The 23463-nt window shown below is 43.3% G+C and overlaps 1 protein-coding gene across 1 annotated transcript; it reads right to left on the reverse strand.

Annotated features, from left to right (window-relative positions):
* Positions 1–1078: 1078 nt before the first annotated feature.
* Positions 1079–16790, reverse strand: LOC146200372 (uncharacterized). The gene is made up of 6 exons (XM_084592933.1): positions 16584–16790; positions 14130–14179; positions 12064–12111; positions 4141–4170; positions 1354–1416; positions 1079–1217 (listed from the first exon to the last, which is right to left on the reverse strand). The coding sequence occupies exons 1-6, from the start codon at positions 16705–16707 to the stop codon at positions 1161–1163; spliced, it is 372 nt and encodes a 123-aa protein (XP_084449059.1). The 5' UTR covers positions 16708–16790; the 3' UTR covers positions 1079–1160.
* Positions 16791–23463: the final 6673 nt, after the last annotated feature.

Raw genomic sequence — 23463 nt, forward strand, 5'->3', positions numbered from 1 at the left:
CAAAAAGATGCTGCTTTTAAATACAAATTATTAAGAAAGAAATTTTGTTTCTTCCTTTTTTCAACAAAAGGCCTGCTTAAGTCCAAGAAGCATGTTCTAAGGTCATTTGGCATGAGACCGGTACCATGACGCATATACGTTTCTATGCTGTCTCAGCTCCGTCAAATACATGCCGTCTATTGAGGTAAAAAAAAAAAAGTCACTGAGGAAAAAGACAGAATAAAAAAAAGAATTTTTCGTTCTTCTTTCTTGCACGGCGACCTGATAACAGGGCAAGGGGAAAAACTTTCGCATCGCAGCTGCAAGCTGTGGGTGCAGTTGCCCTAGAATATTAAGTTGGTTCAGAGCATAAGGTTTTTATTTACTATAATGCAACACACATATACTAGTGCATCCTTATTCAAAACATACTCCTCTTGAACCCCATTCCTGAATCCAGGCTGAAGCGCCTATTCTTTTTTTTTATTACACTTGAAAACCTGCAGGGTGCTGCTTTGTCCCCAGTAAAACTTTTCGAGCTCCTGTTTACACATTTTGTCAGCATAATTTTCTTCAGATAACATCGTGATTCTTGTAAATTGGTCAACATAGCAGTTATCCGTATCCGAAATTACACTTTTTCATATCGTTGTTGTTTCCAACGCCACATAATGACGCAAGCCCGCAAAGGGGATTGACAAATACCAGTTGGTGGATACCCTTCTTATCTTTCGTTACGTCTGCCCTTCGTCGTCTCCTTTTAGACATGTCATCGTAAAGCATTTCCAGATGGTGGCCGCAACACTTCTCCTTCCGTTATTACTTGCCTATGGTTGTTCAGGCTTTGTTTCGTAATAATGAGTTCAGCGCGCAAAAAAAATGTTTTCCCACACTTCCTTGCTTTCATCACAGCAGTCATCATTTTTTTCTGCGTGTTATTAGTTTGATTTCTGCTGGAGCAATCATTGCAGTTATCATGTCCGTGCTACATTTGAGTGTGCGTGCGGAAAACCGGCGTAGAAATGGATACTGAGTCAGTGCGAGCTAATGGAGGTCTAGGGGTGAATACAAACAGAGGTGATCAACAGCGTTTCATTTTCAGTCACATTATTTTATTGGTCAGGAATAAAAGCCTTGACAGGTAAGAACGTCATTTCAGTTTGGCTTGGAGATGGTGACAACTACGAAGAGGGACGGCCGAACTGCATTAGCTTTGCTGCTTCGCGAGTGATGCAAGTCTGAAAGAAAAGTGTGAAAATAAAATGTTAAATCTGCAGAGAACTGAGTAAAGGCAGGTTACGATTTAATTTCAAGCTTCTATATTCCGCTCCATTGCTCGGTCTCTATGAGATTGCGAAGTCAAGGCGCACTTACGAGGAATGTCGGGAACTTGTTGCGGATTCCTTGGACAATGGTGCTGTTGCTGATGTGGCGGTCCTGAGAGAAAGCAAGATGACAAATAATTCTGGCGCCAGGAAAAGACTCCTAGCTGCAGTATACGCGGTTTCGTGCTCGACACATTTTTCATGCGGCGAGAATTCATACTAAAAGCGTTTTAGGTTTCACAGGGAGTCTATGCCTGCTGTAACTTTCATTGTGGAAATCGAACTTAACATTAACTTCCTATGGTGTATCCGGCAACGCTGCAGTATAAGATTGAAAATTGTGCGAGGCAAGTTTTGTTATTTTCGCCGAGAGGCACATTAAGTGAGGCGTAGACAGTAAGCTTGCGTGAGCATAGCTCAGTGCATTACACGCGTTGTGAATGGCTCAAAGCACGACAACATTTGCTGGACGCATCGTAGACTGTTAAATAGGATGGATGGATGGATGGATGGATGGAATATAGGCGCGTCCCCTTTGAAACGGGGTGGTAGCAGTAGCTATCATGCTCATTTTTCTCCATATATCTTAATTATTTATTTAGAATTGTTAACTAAACCATCATTCTATTTATTAAATTTTGCTCCTACATTACTAACATTATGTCACTTCTCTGCTTTTAAGCCACCAATCTTCCAGCCGTTTTTTGCTAGTTTCCACCGCCGGTTTATTCACCCGGCCACTGTTATCTCTAAACCCCAGAGCTTCAGGAACAGTGATTGCGCCTGCATCAACTTCCGGATGGATAACATTGCAAATATTGTCAACACAGTGGCGCCATCTAGTGACAAGAAGTGAAAGCAGTTGAGAGCAGGATCAAAACTAAATTTTAACATTATTTACGGCAGAGCCCTTTAGCCCAGTAGCACCCCATATTCTATGCACTATACATTCTTCTGTGCAGTCCCAATATTGGTGCAGCAGCGATGCTGATGTCTGTGCAGGACGTTTCTGTGACGCCACCAGATCACACGGTGTGACCGAAGCATCAAGAGCTGCCGCCTTGAACAGCGCTTTTATAGGAAAGACGAACCCTACTATGGAAAACATTTTAAGAAACTTCGCCGCCATCGGGTCTCGCACCGAGTACGATCAAAAGAGATCTGATTTGCTGGTCATAGAGTTAGCCCACTGCGGCACTTTGGTAGCTTAATTCTTGGCGTAATAGCTATATCTGAGTCTTTCATGCTACGCTCTGGATGTCGTCATACTTATCTCCTGTGGCAAAGTTGTACTAAAGACCGACGCCTGCGTTATTCATTTTGAATGAGGGTCTCTACTTTAATAGCTGGCCTCTAGTGGCGCATGAAGAATACGACGTTGGTGTCTCGCGCCCGTTTGCTCCGCGTTTCCCACGCCGTGCCTAAAGCGTAGGCACATAAGGATATGCGTCGTGCGTACGCACGCTGTGCTCTCCAAGATACGTAGCCCTCTGCACGTGTGCATTCATTAGCCACATAGTTACTACGTGCACAGTCCCAGTGCATATGCTGAACTAAATGCGTCTAAATGGCGCTACAGGTAGTCCAGTGTAATCAAACACTGCAATGCGTCTTCCGCCACAACACCTGCGTAGCCTTAGAAAGAAGAATTTCTTTCCCAGAAAACTACTGCTGGTCGTTACAGATATACAAGACAAAATAAATGGCACATGAATAGGTTATCTAGAAAATGCGCGTTCTAGAAGCTGCGAGGCGGTTTGCGTTTTTGTCGCTACCGGCTTTCCGCAGTTGATATCGACGCCTACTTTCCTAAAAACTCTAATCATTCTCATACCCACTTGGTTTCCGCGAGAGGGCCAGGAATTGAGGCAATTACCCAGGCATGCCTTGTCACGAGGTGTGAGAGGAGCAACAAAAATAGAGCCAAAAATTATGGTAAGGCGCGCATGGTTACAAAACAAGTTTGCATTATGCCGCTATGGCCATCCTTCCGCTTGAGAAGTAGATGCAGACAAGGCGGGTGTGGTTAGTGGCTGTGAAGCCGATTGTTTCATTATGATGAGGTGAACAGCGCAGCTGGGGGCATCAAGTGCTAATATAACGTGGGTCTGATTGAACTGAATTTCTCAGATGCACAGGGTACAGTAGCGGTAACAATAGAAGAGTGCATCTGCCATAGGCTGTGAAGGAGAGTGCTCTGGCCAAATATTCATCGCGAACAAGACGTAATGCGAGAAGAATTGACAATTCACACGGTATACTAACATTTGCAGACGCAAAAAGCTGTAAAAGTTGCTCACGATAACGATTTTTCCCGAAATATTAGCTGTTTCGGACACCTAATGGTCTAAGTGAAACTCGTCAAAGTGTGAAAGGCTTCAAGCATCAGAAAAGCCATTTTGTTCGATACTACATATTGTTTCAAACATTTTGCGCTCGCCGCCACGGGAGGGGGAAAACTTCCCCACAATATGCCTTACTTTAATGCCATTGAGCATAGATTGGTGCCCTTCTGCAGAAGCTGATTTAGTGCAGCACACCAGCGTAATGTATTCAAAATCGAAGAGTGTAGAAAGATAGCATGGAAAAATTACTCTTCGCATTACCACAAGACTCTTTTTCGGAAGTTGAGACGGCTGATAAAATATTTCGGGTAAGAACAATTTGTGCCTACTCCAGAAAGAATATGCTTCTAGATGTTCTCATTTAAGTATACCGACAAGATATTTTGAAAAATGCTGGCTGCCTACCTTTTTCGTTTTATTCAACAGAAAGCAATTATTTGTGTAAAGTGCTGTGGATACAGTCGTCGTAATGTATATGAAAAACTACTTACAAGATGCTCCAGGAATTCACCTCCCGGGTGCTGAAATATAAAGCAATATCATGTGTCAGAGCGGACAGAACATGAAATAACCTTCTGTAAATTACTAGCACCCTGTGGTAGCCGTCAAACCATCTGTCCTATCAGCATTGTTGGGTACGCAGTACTTAGAAAACGGCAGCCTTCAGCTCACCCATTGCGCTCGACCAGCTAGCCAAGATGCTATTAGAAATAATTTTCGTACAGGTACTCGATCGGGATAGCCAAATCCTCTGCTTCTCCGGCTGTGAAATCGCTGCGGCATGGGGTCTGAACTGGTAATAGAATTGCATTATGTATACTCCAGTCAGGGTTTAAACCTTTTAGAGATAAAACAAAATATACAAGGAGGCATTTATAAGTCATAAATTTAGAGTATTGAACCCACAGAATTATCTCCGAAGTCAAATTACAACTCGTTACATATATTTCTTGTGCGCAATACGTTTCCAGGATTAAAATCGCATGCAGCGTGATTTGTGCACTTTATTCAAAGAACGTGTGCCCCGCCCCCCTCCTCTACCATCTCCTGATATCATAAGCACTACATGTTTTTCCAAGCATGTTTGCTACTTTTTTCACTTCCTAATTTGCTTCTTTCTTGAATCATTTTCTTTTAAAAATGGGCGGCTTGGCAGGTGTAGCTTATTCAGATTTAGTGCTTTTAAACTCTTTTTTTATTTTTTCCCCTCATTTTTTATTTAACATACGTAGCCTATGCTGGCATTTAACCACTTCTGAGAAGCTCTTCCCAGGTATTCATCTGCAGCCACATTGCTTCTCAGGTCCCTTTGTGAATGCCTGTTCTCCTCTGAGAAACACCGGCCACCATCGAACCTACTTCGAATGCTGACTCATCACATACCTCGCATTGTAATTGTCCTTGCCGCATTTTTATTTTATTTTCCAGTTGACCCACCCACATGTTCCAGGTTCATAAAACTTCATGTCCAAGAAAACGTTCTTTCATTCCGTGTCATGCTCCTCCTCCCCTCACCCTTCCTTCCCTGGCTTCCCTGCCTTGCTCTTCTCCTCAAGAAAAAGCGTAAATAAACCCAGCTAGAGCTGATCATGCTGCCCAGACGAAGAGGAGTCCCTTTGTGGAAACCTTGTCTTGGCTTGAGAATTAAGGTTTCTTCTCAACATTCTCATAGTTCATCTTCCTCTCGCTTCACCATAGCCATGTCAAGGTGATATGCAGCACGTTTCAAAATGCCGTGGAACTTCGCGTGCCTTAGCATTCACCGCATACATCGGAGATGTACTACACATATAATGTGCGATCGGGCTTCTATTACGCATGCGAAATGCTAGGCATATGTCCTTTCCTCCCAGTCGCTGCGCGTATGCCGCAGACAGCGGTGGATGTCAGAGCAATATACAACCTCCTAAAACGGCATAATGGTTTGCTAATGCGGACCACCACTATCACGTTGCCACATCCGTTACCATTCGTTTCCACAAAGTTCAGGGTCTTCGCATGCATTGTCGTCACTCGTCTTCGGTTACTTATTGGACATGGCAATCAGGGCTGTGTCTTTTCTTCCGCCACTGAATAAAAATAATGTGCAATATGCACTGCCAAACCTTTTGTTGTATTTTGAAGACATCCTTAAAACTTCGCTGTTACTTTATAGAATGAACTCACGTTCACCTCCGCTTCTGATCCCGCACCACAAGCTGCCCTTTGGAGCAAACAGCGTCAAAATCACGGAACAAGAAGTTCATTTTCATGGAAGCGCCTCTTTGCTAGGACGTAAGCCAGCTATAATCCTCCTCCTACATTTTCAAATTAACATAAAAGAGGGAGTTGCCTGCTCACTTTCAAAGCGCCATCTGGCCGAGCTTCGGAGAAATACAAGAAAAATGAACTGTATGTTAATGACGTTTGGCGTTGAGGTTGACCATGCCGATGCTTCACCACGTCTATGTTCGCGAAGCAGAAAGTCAACTATTACTATACGAATCCAATGATATCATTGTCTTTCTTCACTCCTGTTTTCAGTAGTCTCTCAATATTACATTCCCACCCGACGTTCAGGGGTAACTGGACATAATATTAAGGAAAAAAAAATCAGACCTGAAAGATTAAAAAAAAAAAAAATACCACCCGTCGAAACGAAAATCGCTTTGATGCTTTGCCAAGAAGCGAGACATATTTCAATGACGATAGTTTCTTTTTTTTTTTCGGGAGCATTTTCTTGGAGATGAGACCATATACAGATAATACTGCCGCCCTCGATGAGACTGCCACGCGTGAAGTGTTCAAGTATGGGACATAACAGAATATTTATTTTAGCGCTATACACGCAAATGCGCTTATGCCAATGAACTGAAAACTCGAGTTGCCCTATAGTTTCACTGTGCCAACATTCAAAGCAAATTACGCGTAGCTCCTGTTGAAATAAAGGAATCCCCGTGTCCACCATGCTGAACATGGTTTTCAGGTGAAAAACTCTGTAGAAGGTCGTCACAATTTTTTCAAATTCTCTGTGACACGTTTTTAATCACACCAAACCACCAAAATGTTTGTTCCAGACAACGTAGAATTCGGGATGGAAAGTGTTACGAACGAACGTATTTGTACTCCACCTGGAGCTTGTGCCACGCTTGCCAGTAGTAATGCACGTTTTTGGTAGAAGTAATTGTATTTAATCAAATTGGCCGTGTTTTTCTGTCGCGTGTTTCGGCACATATGTAAAAGTTCAATTTCAGCTGGTTACTTTCAACCGCACTTGCATAATTACAGCAGGCGTTTGATTATATGAAATTATTCTGCTCCTTATAATTACTAGCCGCAACACCCAGTGTCACGGCTTTTAGCTAACCGTCAACCTCAGAATCCGGCCTGCGAATTTGGAACAGGTAAACGTTTTTCATTTTGTAGAATACTTAGTACATCATTTAACCAGGTTTTATTTTTATCTTTAGGTAGCAATGTTTCGTCGCACAATTTCCTTGAATGCAGGTATATTTGGTGTATACCTTAACTGGCATCATCCGGGCTTGGCGTTTATCATATAAAAAACGAAATGTCCATTAAAAAAGTTCCGCCTGGGCACCCACTTTAATATCCTAATATATGTCGGAAAAAGGAATAAAAAAATTATTTGCAGCTTGTCAGAACAAGCCTGGAGCCAGGAAATGAAAGGTCAGCTCTGCTCCTCCAGTCAGAATCCATACAAGGCTGCCCTAAGTACAACGCCGCGCTTGGAGGTCGCGAATAGATATCAAATGTTTTTAGCATACCTCATCTAGTCATGTCGGAGGCCGCTTTGCGATACGGATTTGAACCGATAAGATAAGTATCTCAAATTTTATTACCAATCCCCTCAACACACACCTGAATCTGCTTCGAAGCCAGTGGGGAATTCGAACCCATGTTGGCGAAATGAGTTCACATGGCACTAATCATGCTTGTGTATGACGGCCAGGAGTTTTTTCAACATACACCGTGACTACATGCTGCGGCCGCCATCAGAGAATTATGAGTGGAGAGGGCGCTTCATAGGAAATAAAAGAGTACACTGATGATTGCGTTGTAGATTACGAGGTGCCATGTCAAGTGCCAAAGGTTGGAGCAGAAGGAACGAGCCTCGTGGCATTCTCTCTGTTATATCGGGCGGGCACAGGTGATTATAGGACCTGGCTGTGTGTGAGCCCTAATGGAAACACCGCCATAAGGTTTAAAGTGGACCTGGTATATGGATTTGTTGCACAGGTAACGTGATCATGAAACCCGGAGGGAGAGGGACCATCCGGATTGCACTGTATCGGTTATTGGCCCTGGTTTATAGGAAAAAAAGAAACAATGCGCTCGAAAAAAGTCCTGACTTATACAATAACGCTCCTAAATTGTTTAAAAAGGAGAGATTAAAAAAAAGGAGTATATTAAATCTACGCCACAATTCAAACCACCTTCCTTCTGTGCCGCAGCTGAGCATGCTATAGCCACTACTCCAAGCTATTGTTTAAACACGGCATTCATTAAACTGGCGATATGTTATAATTAAATGAACTATTTACAGAGGTTTTAGGGAATCCCACGAAAGACATCTCAAGACGGCAGAGTAACAGAGCACTAGGCAGGAGATAAGGCACAATACTTCGCCAAGAGCGATGACATACCGGTTAAATGTAGGCATGTTAATAAACTTCTCTCATTTCAACATACATATGGCTGAAATGAGATTTCTTCGAAGCAACTGATTGACAATGATGGATGATCCTTCTATAGCTTTTCATAAACTGTATAGCCCTAACAAAAAAAAAGTAATAGCAAGAGATGTGTCAACAAACTGTCTTGCGCTCAAGTATCAAATCGTCTAGGAAGTCAAATAAATTCGCTGTTTCAAGGTTCTTTGCAAGATATCTGAGAACAGTATTGGGTCCTTACACTGATGTAGCGATGTTCAATGCTTTTAGGAATATCGCCGAGGTGGCGGTTCGGAAACGACGCAAAAATTGCATCTTTTTTAAGGCACGTCTTCACGCGTAACATTTCTATACACAACTGCGGAAGAAAGTCTTAGTGCAGGAAGAAAATACCACTTTTCGTTCCCGCGCAAGGACGTCCTGTCATGACAATACAAATTACATCGAATCGGTAATAGAAGCAAAAGGTAAGCATTGAAATGAAATAATTATAAAAGTGTTTATTGCGATACTGAAAATGAAAGCTGTCGAAAAACGTACTGCCAGAAAACGTAAACAAAATATACCTCATACACAAACTCCCATAAAAAAGGACGGTCACCAATGTTAAGGGGCACATTTAAGGCGGGATTTAGCGGAAAACGCTCAGAGTATTGCTTAGCATTCGTCATGAAAACGATGAAGCGGTCAACAATCTACCGTACACAAAGATGGCGTCGTAAATCTAGCCCACTGGCGCTGACAGGCCGCAAAAGGTAATCAAGTTCAATCTCAAAATAACAGAATCTCAAAATAACAGATGACCGTGTAGACTCCGGTCTACGCGGCCATGGGAACGTCCTTGAACACAAGCAGGACGTCGTCCTGAGAGCCCAGTATCGAGTAGGCCCACACTTGTGGCCATGGCAGAGAGCACCGTTAACTTCTTTCTTTTTCTTTGACCCAGAGCGATCATAAGGATTATACACGCAGTTAATGTCGCCCGTAAAAACAACGAGGGGCTCATGTTGAAGGGGAGCGCCTAGGTTTTACAAAAACCTACTCAATCAGCCTGAACACAGAATGCACCAGCCGTACATTCGAAAATTCCAACATATGAAACGCCCCTCCATGTCTACTCGGTATCAAGGTCAGAATACGATAGGTTCTTTTTTCAAAAACAGGAAGCAACGCAGCGAAAGACCCACAGACTGTGATAAGCAAGCGTCGTAATATATGCTATAAAAGGCTGGAGGGCTGTTTCAACACTCCCCGCATATTCACTCTCTATCCACTATCAGAAACAAATGCGACGCAGTTGTACCGGTTTCTGCCCTGTACGAAATATACTGATGTGACTTGCGATAGTGCATTGCTGAGCGGTTGCCAGGGATATTACGTATCCATGATGTCAGGCAAAGAGTGAGATGGCAAGAGCTCTCTTGTGGCAGCACTTCTCTTTGAACGCGAGCAACGCAATGGTCAGATGTTTGACGCTATGAGCCAGGGCACTAAGGACCATGTCCGTCTCCTCGGAAGATCCAGATGTTGACGATGCACATCGCTTCGAAGCAAGATTTTCACACTATAGGCTGTGCATTTAGGAATTCTCTAGGAAGCTGAACACGTCAATAGATTTCAGGCTTTTCCGTAGTGCACCCAGTGACGCCATATGGTTCCACTCAAAAACAGAGACTAGGCGATGTCACATCAGGCCAAGTTGCTCTAGTACTCGGGGCATAAGCCGCCATTTTAGCCATGATGCAAGCAACAGAAGCTTCGGCTATCGGAGAACCAGCGGAAAACTCGACGACCGGATGTAACTGACCTTCTGGAGATGGCTGAGATGCAACATGGTAAACTGCAGCCTCATCATCATCATCATCATCATCATCATCATCATCATCATCATCATCATCATCATCATCATCATCATCATCATCAGCCTGATTATACTCACTCCAGGGCGAAGGCCTCTCCAATATTTCTCCACTTAACCCGGTTCTGTGCTAGCTGCATCCACTTGACCCCTGCGAACTTCTTAATCTCATCCGCCCACCTAGCACTGCAGCCTACGCGGCTCTAAAAGCCTAGTCTTCATCTTTTGATAAGAAATGATTAACCGCTCTGATAGGGACTGTTGCTGATTGCACCAGTTGCAGCCAGTACTGATAGCGTCTATGAAATACTCCAGCAGGACTTTATCCGCACTTTCGGGACCACCGTGCAACTTGTCAGCATAGGAAAAGATGCGCTCTTCAGATGAGCGACCAACACACCAGAAGTCATCACAGCACGAAGTACGGCAGTAAAAATGAAGATGGCTTAGTTAGTGGCACCGTAATCACAATTAAGGTCTTCAGGGGATTAAATCAAGACACAAAATTCAACAGGATGTAAAAAGATAGGGAATATCAGCCAGCTTCACAATATCTGAATGCGGTGTCCACATCTGCATTTCTGGTGCGCTCCAGCTTTAAACCGTATTTTGGTGCCACTCTACCACAAGAACGTAGGGTGTCCCAAATGAACACATCCTCTTGGTGTTCTGGAAGCGCGAGGAGTTTCATGTTGACAAGCCTTGGGTCGGAATCGCTTATAATGCACCGACGGTTTACTATCTGCAGTGCCCCTCTGGTAACGAGTTTTGCTTACGTGAAAGCTGGATTGAACTTAACGATTCGAAACTGTCCGAATGGATTAATGACACTCAAACCGATAGCAAAAATGCAACGCCTCTCTAAAGTCCTCAGGTGGAATGGTCAGTAATATCTGCGTGAAGAAAAAAAGAGTTGTACTAGAGCTGACACGCAGGGAGAACTGTAGGCTGCTTATTATTTATTGCGGCAGTATATCGGCCCAAGGCCTACTTATCCTTGTCGGGTAACTTGGAAAAATTGACCTTTCGGAACATCGTTTTTTTTTTTTTTTGCTGTATACCCATCTCGGTGGCTCAGTGGTTAGGGCGCCCGTTGGCTGTACTCAAGGACACGGAATCCAATCCCGGTCGCAGTGGCCGCTTTTGCATGGAAGCAAAACGCATTGCTGTGCGATTTGAGTGCATTTTAAAGAACCCCAAGTGGTCGAAATTACCGGAGTCCTCCACTACGACACCTTTCACAGACTGATTCGCTTTGGAATGTTAAACCACTAGCCAAGCAATTCGAAACGTTTGTACTCTACTCTAAGCGAGAACGACGCGAAATTCCACCTTGTGTAGAACACCCTCGTCATTTTGCACTCTATTGATCTTTCTGAAGTGCTGAAACTTCGGTCGTAGTAAGCCGACCGGCCTCAAAACAAGGTTTCTTTTTTTTTTCGCCTGGCTATGAGTAGGTGTCAATAATCCCCATACTCATTGTGAATCGGCTTTTTTTCATAAAAAGTTTGAAATGTCCTAATTTACCAGCACTGGTTATTTTGTTATCGTCTTAGAATGCATGTATTAATCGCTACTTACAGAGATATCTGGCACTCTCATGCTTGCCATATTGCATCTTGTAGCTGCTGACAGCAGGAAAGCGACGTCAAGGTTCACTTCTGTCTAAGCCTTGTTCTATACACGCTCAAGGAACCGTTGAATGGACAACTAAATTGGTTCATATTAGGAATTCAAAAGCGAAGGAATTGAAAGAAATTGTGTAATACAGGAGCTTGCAACCATTTTTTCAAGATTCTTCGCAGACCACGTCGCCGTAGATAGACAGCATGTTCATCATTGCTACTTCGTACACAAACCACCTGATATGCAGCTATGCTTACCGGTCTGGATCCAGCTGTTTCGGCTTCTTGCCTACGCAGGTCCTGTATCTGGAATACGAAGCATGACATTAGCTGGCACCGCAACATCAGCAAGCAGCGAAGTTCTACTGGGTGCGCGAAAAACTTCTTGGTGCTTCTGCATTTGGTAGCTAATCTATTTAGGGAGCCGAAGCAACAACTGTGATGGCAAATAATAATCAAGCCAAATAAATTGTCTGATAATATGCCGACCGTTCCAAAGACTGGTCCGTTCTGTCTGTCATATGCGGTACAAAACAAGGCACATTATATCCGTTACGCAACTGGTTAGAATGCGCGAAGGAAAAAATAGTGGTGCTGGCAAGAGTGAATAAATTATGCTATCATTTGGCGCAAGTGCTGCATCGAAAAAACCAGACTGGAAGTAGCTACCGCAGGCTTTGAGATGAGGCCCAGAAATATAGTTTTCCCTAGTGCATCTTCTGACCCCAGTAATGCAAGTGGCAGTTATGCATTTGTAGGTACTTTAAGATAAAAAACTACTTTTTGTATTTCCCTTAGAACGCGCTTTCTTCTTTTCTGTATATTTTGTTGCGTCTAATTCGCCGTTAGCATAAAAAGAAGAAACGAATGTGTAAAATAAACGTCTTTACCTTGTTTTAGTTTACCCTCTAACTCGGTAAGCGCCCTCTCTGCTAAACCCTTCTACAGGAGATCCAAGCGATAAAGGGTGCTAGAAATAACATTCACCAATACGTTGAAGGTACATCACTCGTTTCTGCCCTTAGCGCGTATGGACACGCTCTGCCTGGCCTGTTAATTTCGCTATTTCGGAGTATCGCATGCACCTTAATTATTAAACCTTATGGAAACCAATGTTTTTTCCCAGGGTGAAGTCTGCTTAAAAAATTGCAGCAAGGTCAGTTCCTGTGAAAAGATAAGGTTTCCACGAGATGCCAATGGCAGGCTGTTTCTAGGTTGTAGAAACATTCGAACTTTGCGAATAGCGAGCTGAATATTGTAGTCAGAAATTCGATGGGCCAATAGAACAGTGAGTTTAAAAATTATATGAATACAAGTGGACTACTTGTTTAGATTTTCCCACAGCTTTGAACAGGCACCTTCTAGTTCGAAAATTCGAAAGATTTAAGGCAATTTTATTTTCTGACTGTTTAAATAATTGTGAGCATACTGATGAGGAATAACGCCACACAATGGTCCAGCTGTGTGCCTGTGCTCAGACTGGATAAATCCTGTCTTAGCGCCAACTAGTACTTGGGGTTATATCAGTGGACACTCACCTGTCATCAGGTGAATATTTAAAAGAATGCGGTCATTACGTGACAGTCACATATTCATTATACTGAGGGAGCGTTGCGTACTAGCCACAGCTAACCAGCGTTTTGTCTTTCACACCTGTAGTTCTAACATCCGAGGTGTTAGGGCCATATTGAAGTGCCACTGTCGGCTGTTGCCAGCATAGAGTGATTACGTGATTTGAACTCGTATAAATATTTGCCCATGCACCAAACAATAAAAGAAACGATTTCTACTCAAACTTTACCCGTGCTCGATTTATTTCTGTAAATACTCAGTTCAGCTTTATCGCTATTCGAATGCTTTTCGCTTCGTGGTTTTACTTAAACTAGCTGTATTAGATTTTACAGCAAAGCTACACCATTTGCTTTCGAATCACCTGCCAAAAAGTCCTATTTTGTACGTGTTTATTCATTCCTTAATGTTTTCGTTTGCCGAACCATGCTAAACAATTTTCTAACAAACATTTCTGTGCTCTTTGGAGATCCATCTATAAATATTTTCATTTCCAAAAGGTCGTTTCGTTTTGGTGGGGGGGGGGGGGGGGGGGGGGGGCTCAGCTCTTCCTATGACAGCGCTCTTCGGTCATCTCCCTCCTCTCTGTTAGAAGTGGGGAGAAAGATTTTTTCTGTCCACTTTGCCACATAAAAGCATCGGCAGGTGGCAGGTTGTCATAGCGCTACGTCGGAAACCACAATTTGTTAACGATGAATTGTAGAGAGCTAGCGCAGTAATCAAATCCAGACTGCTTTGTGCGTGTCAATACTTACAGTAGTAACTTCCTCTGGACTGAATTGGGCCTCACTCAGGCATGTTTGTTCTGAAACAAAATTTCATGGCAGCAGTGAATGGGATAGAAAGGGAAACTTGGTTACAAAAATGAACGCAGAAGACTTCAGAGTGTACAATTTTCTTTACTAAATTCATGAACAGCAGTTCTAAAAATCCAAAACATATAAGCAACACTTCAGGTTGTAAGGTATTACATAGGGTCGCTTTCGCGCGCAGGTGTTAAGCACAACAAAATTTATCATGACGATTAATCTGGGTTTAAAAGAAAAACGTGCAAGCGCCTTGAACACCGTCTTTTAGTTCCGCGAATATCTGGCATTAGGAGGCTGACAATAGTCCGCCAGTGTTAAAAGTATTTAGTTTGCTTAGATATTAAGAAAAGCAAAGGAGCACTATCCGTATTAATTCTGGGTGGAGATCAAATAACAAATAATTACAAATAACGGCTTCCAACGGCTTACAAATAACGACATACAATTAGAGCTTCGCGTGTCGTTGGCTCGATCCCCTGTCGCAAACTGCCCTTCCACATTTCTAGCACTCATATTCTAAGTCGAAAGCAATGTCATCTGACACCACCCTGAACGCTGCACAAAGACCGGATGCGTCGTAATTTTGATAGAAGATGACGGGCGCATTTTTTTTCCGGCATGTTTTTGAAAACTATGGCACGGCAATGGTGTCTGTTTTTCGGCACAAGCCTAATGCTCTATTACGTTAAAGGAAACAAAAAAGAAAACAAGGTTCACTGGTTCCTCAGGTGTTCTAATTATGCAGATAACTCCAAGAACCGAATATTTGCATGCCTGTGAGGGCTGCTTTACTTACTTATGAGAACAAATGCATTTCAGTTGCTTTCGAATGTTACAGCAGGTGAAGGGTGAGAAGTTTTTCTTGCGCGTTGCACCGGGGATTCTAACTAGTATATGCAAAGTGGTTATCTCTCTCTCACCCGCGCACACCAACACACATACCCGCATACCAGGCGTACCGCCAAATGTGCCCAAGTGTTTAAAAAACACAGAGCGTTCTGACCCAATGAAGCTGGTCTCCAGCTGTTGAAGGTTGCTACCAAGTCCACTGCATTTAATTCAACCGCCAATGATAATTATTACTAAATACCAAGCACCTAACACCATAGTTATTGATTTGAGGAATAAAACGCCAATGAAAATATAGATAGCTAGGATATTTGCTCCCAGGTGCGACTTGCGTACTTTTACTTACTGACCGTCGACAAGCGCTATCACGTTACCAATCGCTGGCTAGTACCTTCCGCACAGTGAACGCGCAGACCCTCAGCTTAGAAAGCCGCTATCTGTTATTCTGAAAAAGCGCAGAGTTTTTTCTCTGAGACGTTCTTTGCAACGCTGAAGTGGCACTGCTGTTCCGGGGATGGTATCTTGGTTTAGAAAAGCTGTAGGTTGGTTTAGAAAATCTGTAGGAGAAGGATCCGGAAATTTTACTATGTGGGTTCGTATGAACTGACATCGAACAGTACACAGGCGCCGTCCTTTTCGTCCTCATCGAGACACCGCCGCCGCGACCAGGATCTATTCCCTGTGATCTTTTTTAAAAGCCGGTCGTCCCAATGAACAACCGCGGCGGGGCTAGGAACTTTTAATGTGATAGCCATCGTTCAGAGCCGGCACAAGAGCTACTCTACTAAATTTGTAACCTGGTGCGAACATTTCACTCGGCTGTTTCGCAAGACGATCTGCAACTTACGCAGTGAAGCCTGTTCCTTATGCCCATAACCACAAAGTGAGCGAATTTTTTTTGTAATATGTATTAAGGTGGCGAAAATATACTATTAGCTTTAACAGTCGACCCATAACAGTTCTCAGTTCGTTTAACTGGGTTAGGGTGCGCGCCCTTTTTTGAAACTAGCTTTTCATTCAGCTGGGACGCCTCATTTAGATAGAAATGTGTTTCATAAAAACACGTGAGCAATTGCACTCTATTCTTTTCTCTTACTCCCGTCTCCTCCCTCCTTCGCTCAGCCCTTCCACTTAGCCACGCCCGACTGACAGACTGCATCCACAGCATTTCTTCGCACTGATACTTTGACGGAAGTCTTGTTCCTTGGCGATTATAGCCGGGCAAATGGCAATGTCCAGAATATCCGTATGTTCAATTCGGATGCAAGAGGAAATGCGGCTTCCATAAAAGATTTGCTTTTTTCCTCTATTATAACGCTACGATCACTTATTTTTGGTCATGGCAGTTGGATTACAAAAAGCACATACGCACGGAGGGTTTACTCGCTTTCAATCGTCTTTTTATGTTTCTGCTTGAATTGAGCATACTGCAAACCTATTGCTTTGTTTTACCCCAATGCGGTAATTTATGTATAAGGCCGCCTGCACGCCGTCCTCTGTGCAACTCTTAGGAGCACCCGCCCGCTCAAGACAGTGAATCCAACCGCTCACCCATTTGCGCGAACATTGCGGCAAAGGCTCCGAGTCCTGGCGGGAGCCCTCTGGCTTCATCTGTCGCGACGGTCACGCCAACCAGAAGCGTCGCAGCGCAGAGCAAGGTCCTGGCACCGACCATTTTTCTTCGGGGGCAGCAAGAGGAGAGTCGTCCACTTTGATACCCTGTCGAGGCGAGCGGTGTCCTCAGCGATCCATCGAGCCGGTTTATATACCGCAAAGCGTGGAGGGCGTTCGAGAAAGCTTATCATAGCGCCACGCGCACTTTATTTGGCACGTGCGACACTGTATATATGGGGCCAAGGTGACGGTCTCAAGTCAAAGGAGCCGCTGCTGGTTAGAGTCAAAACATGGTTCATATCTGTTGACCCACTATGGGAATCAAGGGGGAATGTGATCGCTCGGGCTGAAAGTGTGTCGTCGGGTTACGGCGTGAATCTTGTGACGCCCTTGTCTTTTTAGAGCTTATCTGCTCTTCCTCGAATGTCCCCACGTGTGGGGGCAGTGGATCGCGGTTTCTTTTCTCAGCTTCCACATGCTTAACTGAGCATCAAAACACCTTTTTTTTTAATTTATTTACTTCTGGCTTTTGTTCCGCTGCAGTTGGAGCTATTGTGGAGTCCCCACCCGATGTGCGGAGGGCTCAGTGACCTGACACATCTGCGTCGGGCCTCCAGCAAACTAGCTTAAATTGTGCCACGGCGTATATATTTATCTTTATTTTATTTTTACCTACCCTGTCCTTTCTTTTCCTATCGCTCACCTCTTCTATTTCGTCTACCTCTCACTCACTATCCCTTTGTTTCAGACGCTCCAGTTTAGGTATTCAGATATCAGATAGCAGATACAGGGGCTAGCAAACACTTTGTAATTTCTTTTTGACATATAATGAAATAACCACATACTGCTATTACTTCATGCCAAGCTATTTAGGAATTGAGCTGATCATTGCCGCACACTTGTGCCCTTGCGAACTAATGCGCTGATTTCGCATTCAACGTGCACCGTTACTTATTTTTCCGCCATCTCGGCCATTATAGGGGAGCGATTGAACTGCCTACATTGAAATGTTCAGTATGCTCTATAACTATTATGAAAAAGAGGAAAGTATGCATTTTCTGCTTCAATATATTGCCAGCTACAAACATGGCTTGGCCGTTACTGTCATTCTTGGGGGACATCGCGTGATCTGATTCGCATCCATTTTTGAGTATTCAGTGTAGACGGGACTCTAAGGTGGAGCCCAACCCATCGTCCATAAAACTCGGTGACGCCCCGCCGCGGTGGTGCAGTGGTTAGGGCACTCGATTTCATGCCCAAGGATGAGGCATAAAATCTCCGCCGCTGCGGCAGCTTTTCGATGAAGACTAAAAGCAAGGCGCCTGTGTGCTGTGCGATGTTGTCAGTGCTTGTTAACAAGCCGAGGTAGCCGAAATTTCCGAAGCTCTCTACTACGGTCTCTCATAACTTGAGTCACTTCGGGACGTTAAACTTCGCAAACCAAACCGAAAAACTAAACCTCGATGAAATGTATATGTATAACAGTGCATCGCCAAGATCAAACGAAAAGGTAACGATTATGGAGCCAAAGGCTCGCTAGGTAATGATCAACATGGACAAATGGGGCGCCACTATCTCGACAAATAGTAGCTTTGATATGCTTTCTGATCAGAGATATGCTGCCATACCGTGAACTACATCATTGGACAAATTTGGCACACTTCACTGAATGAAAGTAATAATTCAACATAATTTCACTTCATTTAATGCCCATACTATTAACCCACAATTGATAGTGACTGCGGCAGGCACCTCCATGTTTCATGCTATATCTGCGGGCTTTTTTCGGCTCCATAACTGATCTCGGCTTTCTTCTTTGCATACTTACAATCAATGAGGCATTGGGGACAGCTTTAAACACCTAAATAAAACTCAAACAGCACTAAGCCAAATAAGGTTAGTATATGACAGGCTGACAGGTCAATACACGAGAAAAATGTGACATCTCAGTGAAGAGTGACAGCATAAATCTCAATACCATCATCAGGGCGGCAAAAATACAGGAACAAAAGACTCCTAACGTGACTTGACCGAAAACGCGGACAATGATTCCTTAAACAACATATTATTCGTTATGGGCATGATATCCAGAAGAATAGGTTCCAGTCATATAACGTGTTTTACAAGAATAGATAAATGTGTTAGTACATCAGTGAACAACAGCCACCTTCTGCCAATGATGGGCATGTGATGTGTGATTGATGGTCGGAACGATGAATTTACTATGTAAATGACGCGCAGGTACCCAGTCTCCAGCCATAGAGGTGCACAACGTCGTAAAGTATGTTCTTCTCCGAGCTGCTAGACTAAACCACCCTAATGCTGTCAGATAATGGGAAACTATTTTGAGCTTCGTTAAAACTTCAAGTTGGGCTAGTTGGTAATTTTTTGTTGGAATAATTTTGTAGCGTTAAAAAGGCGGGTGTCCTTGTGTTTCATGTTCTTTGTGTCCGTGTTTTTTTACCGCTACAAAATGATTCCAACTATTTTGAGCATTCTGCTTTGTCAGGGCCGCGTGAAATATCATCATGGCAATCCTGCTACCAACCAGCGCATTTGCACACATACGAGCGTGCTGGAGAATCTGTGTGCGATCTTGGGGAGAGCTTATTTTGATGGCACACTCCCCGACAGCGATATTACATCTTAAATCTTTGGAAATATTTCTCTAGTGTACTTAAAACCTTGCCCAACAGATGTTCTACAAAGCTACAAGAGAACGAAAACATAAATGAAGACTAGAAAATACTACATTGAACAAACCACACGAAGATAGAATCTGCGCTAATGCCACTGAAACGCGTTTTAAGTATAGACCAAAGACAAGTCAGAAAAATATATGGTTCGAAATAGCTGGCTACAAAACGAATTAGAGAATTTTAGCATAGTATACATTCGACACCTCTGAAGGTAATGTATTCATATTATTATATTTGTAAGGGAAGCTTTAGTATCCGCAGTCAATAAGGTAATATAGTGCACGGAATCAAAAGAAAACCAAACATGCGAATTCAATCCCGATGACTTTGTGTACTCAATACGAACGGAATGGGAGCACCAGGGCTCACAGCGTAACTTTGTTATGTAAAATGAACATATATTAGAAGTGACGCCTAGAATAAAGCATGGAACAAAACAGAGCCACTATTTTATTCCCTTTTACACTAATTGGCTTGCAGTTGTGTCTCCGTATTCCTGCTTCGCGGATTTTTCGTGCGTGGAAGCCTTAGAATAGCGGAGGGCCGCGATGAGGGTGTGTAGAAATTCCGGGAGTTGAGGTTCGTGGCTGTTACCGATGAGTGGCAGATGGTGACATGTTTACCGATGAGTTGCCTGAGCTTCGAAGAGAGGTGTCACACATAGAGTTACATTCACCCACGCGCACGTAGACGTGGGCACGCAAGACACACATGCTCGCGGAAAGAAGTGGACGCACGCACGCACGAATACGCATGCACACGCACGTTATGTCATTTTATTTTGATTAGGCAGTGGGCTAACGTGGGCGACTTGGTGCCAACGGGGCTGCTGATTTCGCTAGAAGCATTTCCTTGGTGGTTCTCAGGTCAGCCGCATTGCACTGGAATTGCTCTATAGCGGAGAATAATTGCTATAAATGCAAGTTTCATGAAGTGAGAATGGAGTTTTTCTTTAAGCCGCCCTTCTAGCTACTGTTTACAAAATTGCTGAAATATAACGCTCTTGTCTGGGACAAAATAACATTAAGAACTCATTTCTCAACACAAAAACTCACCGCATTTTTCGGTCTGTTTCAGTTAGTGCCACATTCGAAAACTAATTTATGTAATTTTGGAAAGCAAGCGGGAAATTGAGAGCACGAGAGTTGATAAAGAACGCAGTAAAGAAAGGGAATGTAATAAAAAGGAATAAATGAAATGGCTGAATGATTCCTGTCTGTTGTTTGAAAAGGCCATCAGTACTGCGCTGTGAAAAGCTGTATGAAACATATTTATTAGAAGGTTGTGACATCCGATGGTATCAAAATGATTTAATGAAGGTTATTTCAGTTTCCTTTAACATGCTTTACATGAACCTTCTGAAAGTTTGATCCTTGGCCACTTTGACATTCTAGGACCTTTAACATTGGCCCGATGTTAATTGGTTATCTGATATCGATTAGTTATTTTCTTCATTTACATTTTTGTGAATGTTCGCCAACCACCGACTGCTTTAAGTGCAGTTTCTGTGTGCTGAAACACTTCAAGCATTTAACTTGGCGTCTTGAAGAACAGTGCGAAGCTTCACAAGGCTTGCGTATCTCTTGTGTGCCTGAACTGCATTTGCAGGACACCAGAAGTATTTTCTTGCCGCGAGTAAAGATTTTATCATCGTCCTAGCAGCAATACGCTAACTACGACTACTACCACACAAAACATGCGGCTACGCGCATGCACAGAAACGGCACCAACGGCAATGCGCAACCATATCGTCGTACTAACCGCACTGCTCTGCTATAACATTATATAAAAGCAGCCAGATTTGTAATGTGAGACGTTTCCTGGAGAGGACCGGTGTAGTGGGAGGTATATATGTACAGCCAGATGAGAGAATCAGGTTTACAAAATACAAATGTTTTTTCATGAGGAAGTGCGGTGGCACGTAAGGTATTGGGAACTGCATTTAAATTGTGATCTCAGGTGTGAATGGCAAAAGTATCTATTTCTATTTCGAAAACTTGCTGTAAGGCATACTAATTAATTTACTCAGTGAAAGTTTCTAACTTCCAAATAATTACGAGCTCCCTTTCACGTGTCTCTACGAAATGTTTAGCTGAGGCATAAAAAGTATCTACGCGACCTTTTTTTTTTTGTTTTTTGGTTGGCCTCTTTTACCACTGTGCTAATCAGTTGCTTACTACGCATGGAGTGTCGAAGAAACCTTGCAATAAAGCAACTAAAGCTCCGTACCACTTCACACACATTTTGCAAGAGCACAACAATGTGAAAATTATCACATCGAGACAGTGCCCTGTCCGTGGCCGCAGCTGTAAGGTATGCAAACACCTTTTCAAAAGAAACTCAAACGCATTTCGTTAGCCCGTGCTTGCAGTGGCGGCTTCCTCCAGCTTTTTATGCTTTGCATGTGCTCCCATAATTAATATATCCTACGGCTCCGTTTGCGCGCTGCATTGTGTCTTGGTAGTTTATTTGTTGTCCTCGCCTTTGCCTTTTTATGATGGCTGGCAAAGCACAGGTTTATTATTTTCGTGAAACTGAATATTTGTTATCAATGAATAGATAAATATAAATAAATAAACATATAAATCTTTTATTTCATTTGTACGTGCAAACTGGAGATGATGAGGAAAACCGCAAGGAATTATACACCGCTTGACGGGCCTCACCGACCCTTCAAGTCAGCAGTGGGCACAAGACGCAAACACATCACTCGTAAAAAACATGAATACAAGGGCATTTACTGAACAAGGTTGACCGAAACATATCTCATAACTGGCAATAATAATAAACGCAAAAGGCCGTGAGGTTGTAAGACAGAGTGGCACAGTACATTCAAACACTTGACATGATTCTAACATAGATTGCTGAATAAAGTTTTTCCCAATGACAGAGAAAGTCATAATATACACTTGGTGATGGAATGAAGTGTTTACGAACTTTGGAATTATAAAGCTCAACATAAAAGAGCGTAGTTAGATCTGCACTTTGGTATTGCAAACTTACTCACTTTGTATTTAATTATCTTTCTCCCTAAAATCATTACAGGACTAATCCCGGTCAATATCAACCGCAAAAGTATTAAAAAAAAAGAAGCCTATATTTACCTTGTACTCTTAGACTGTTGGCTTCTTTCATTGCATCATAACGAGCCCCTTATTTCCACTTCAATTTTCTGGATAATGAATGCGAAAGACATGTGCATATAGAAGTCTTAAAATGCAAGGACCAAGAATAGACGGGACGCACTCTAAAATTATAAGCATTTCTTTAGAGGGGGGGGGGGGGGGCAGCTGGTCTGCATTCTTATAAGTGTGCTGTGTTACGTTTTTTATTATAAGCCCGTTTGGTTTATGGGGTTCAACGCCCCGAATTCTACTAAGGCGAGATGCCACACAGCACTGACTGACAGCGCACAGCACATGTACAGATGCGGGCATAAGTAAACGGAGCACGCTTTTTCAGTCGAATTAAAATCACGCCTTCCGCACAAGAGATAAGAAAAGTATATCTGTCCAAATAAAACGGCACTTCCGTCTAGTACCGGCACACATATACCGCGACTATCTGTTTCAAATATTCACTGCGTGAAACATGGTAGAAAAAAAAGCGTGCTTCGTTTACTTTTGCCTGCACCGGTGCGCGGGCGCCTTGCTTGCACTTCCGTTGACAAGCGGTCGCTGTGGCCACAGTAGCCACAGGGAGTTAGGGCGGTCGACTGCTGTGCCCTGGGCAAAGTTATCGACCGCCCTTACACACTGCACCACCCAGGCAAATTGTATACTGCGATTGTTGCGATCGCCTACGTTAGTGTATATTAATTCATGGTTCAATGTGCGCAGCTCGCCTCATCTTATTTTTGTTTTCCTTATGCTATTCCAGATTTAACGCGCCAGGAAGCAAGAACTATGACGACCACGTACGGAAGTAGAAAATCTGTGCTCGTACCGCGTGCAGGGCGCGAGCTTCTTTTCATACATTTTTAGCGCCCTAACTTGTAGTTGTGGCTCTCTTGCTATAGCGGCTGAAGACTACAATGCTTTCCCCACATAATGCACGCAAGGTATCTGCGCCTGCAAAATTTTCATTAGGCTTCATGCACTCCCATGCGAGACTCCGAG

This window comes from Amblyomma maculatum, chromosome 2 (assembly GCF_055883805.1).
Source record: "Amblyomma maculatum isolate TAMU_Amacu chromosome 2, ASM5588380v1, whole genome shotgun sequence".
NCBI classification, from domain to species: Eukaryota; Metazoa; Arthropoda; class Arachnida; order Ixodida; family Ixodidae; genus Amblyomma; species Amblyomma maculatum.

Coding starts and splice junctions, on each gene's coding strand:
- LOC146200372 (XM_084592933.1), bottom strand. CDS start 16,707: ATGGTCGGTGCCAGGACCTTGCTCTGCGCTGCGACGCTTCTGGTTGGC. Junction 12,112..14,129: donor GTCCAGAGGAAGTTACTACT/GTAAGTATTGAC, acceptor TTCGTATTCCAG/ATACAGGACCTGCGTAGGCA. Junction 1,417..4,140: donor GTGAATTCCTGGAGCATCTT/GTAAGTAGTTTT, acceptor GCTTTCTCTCAG/GACCGCCACATCAGCAACAG.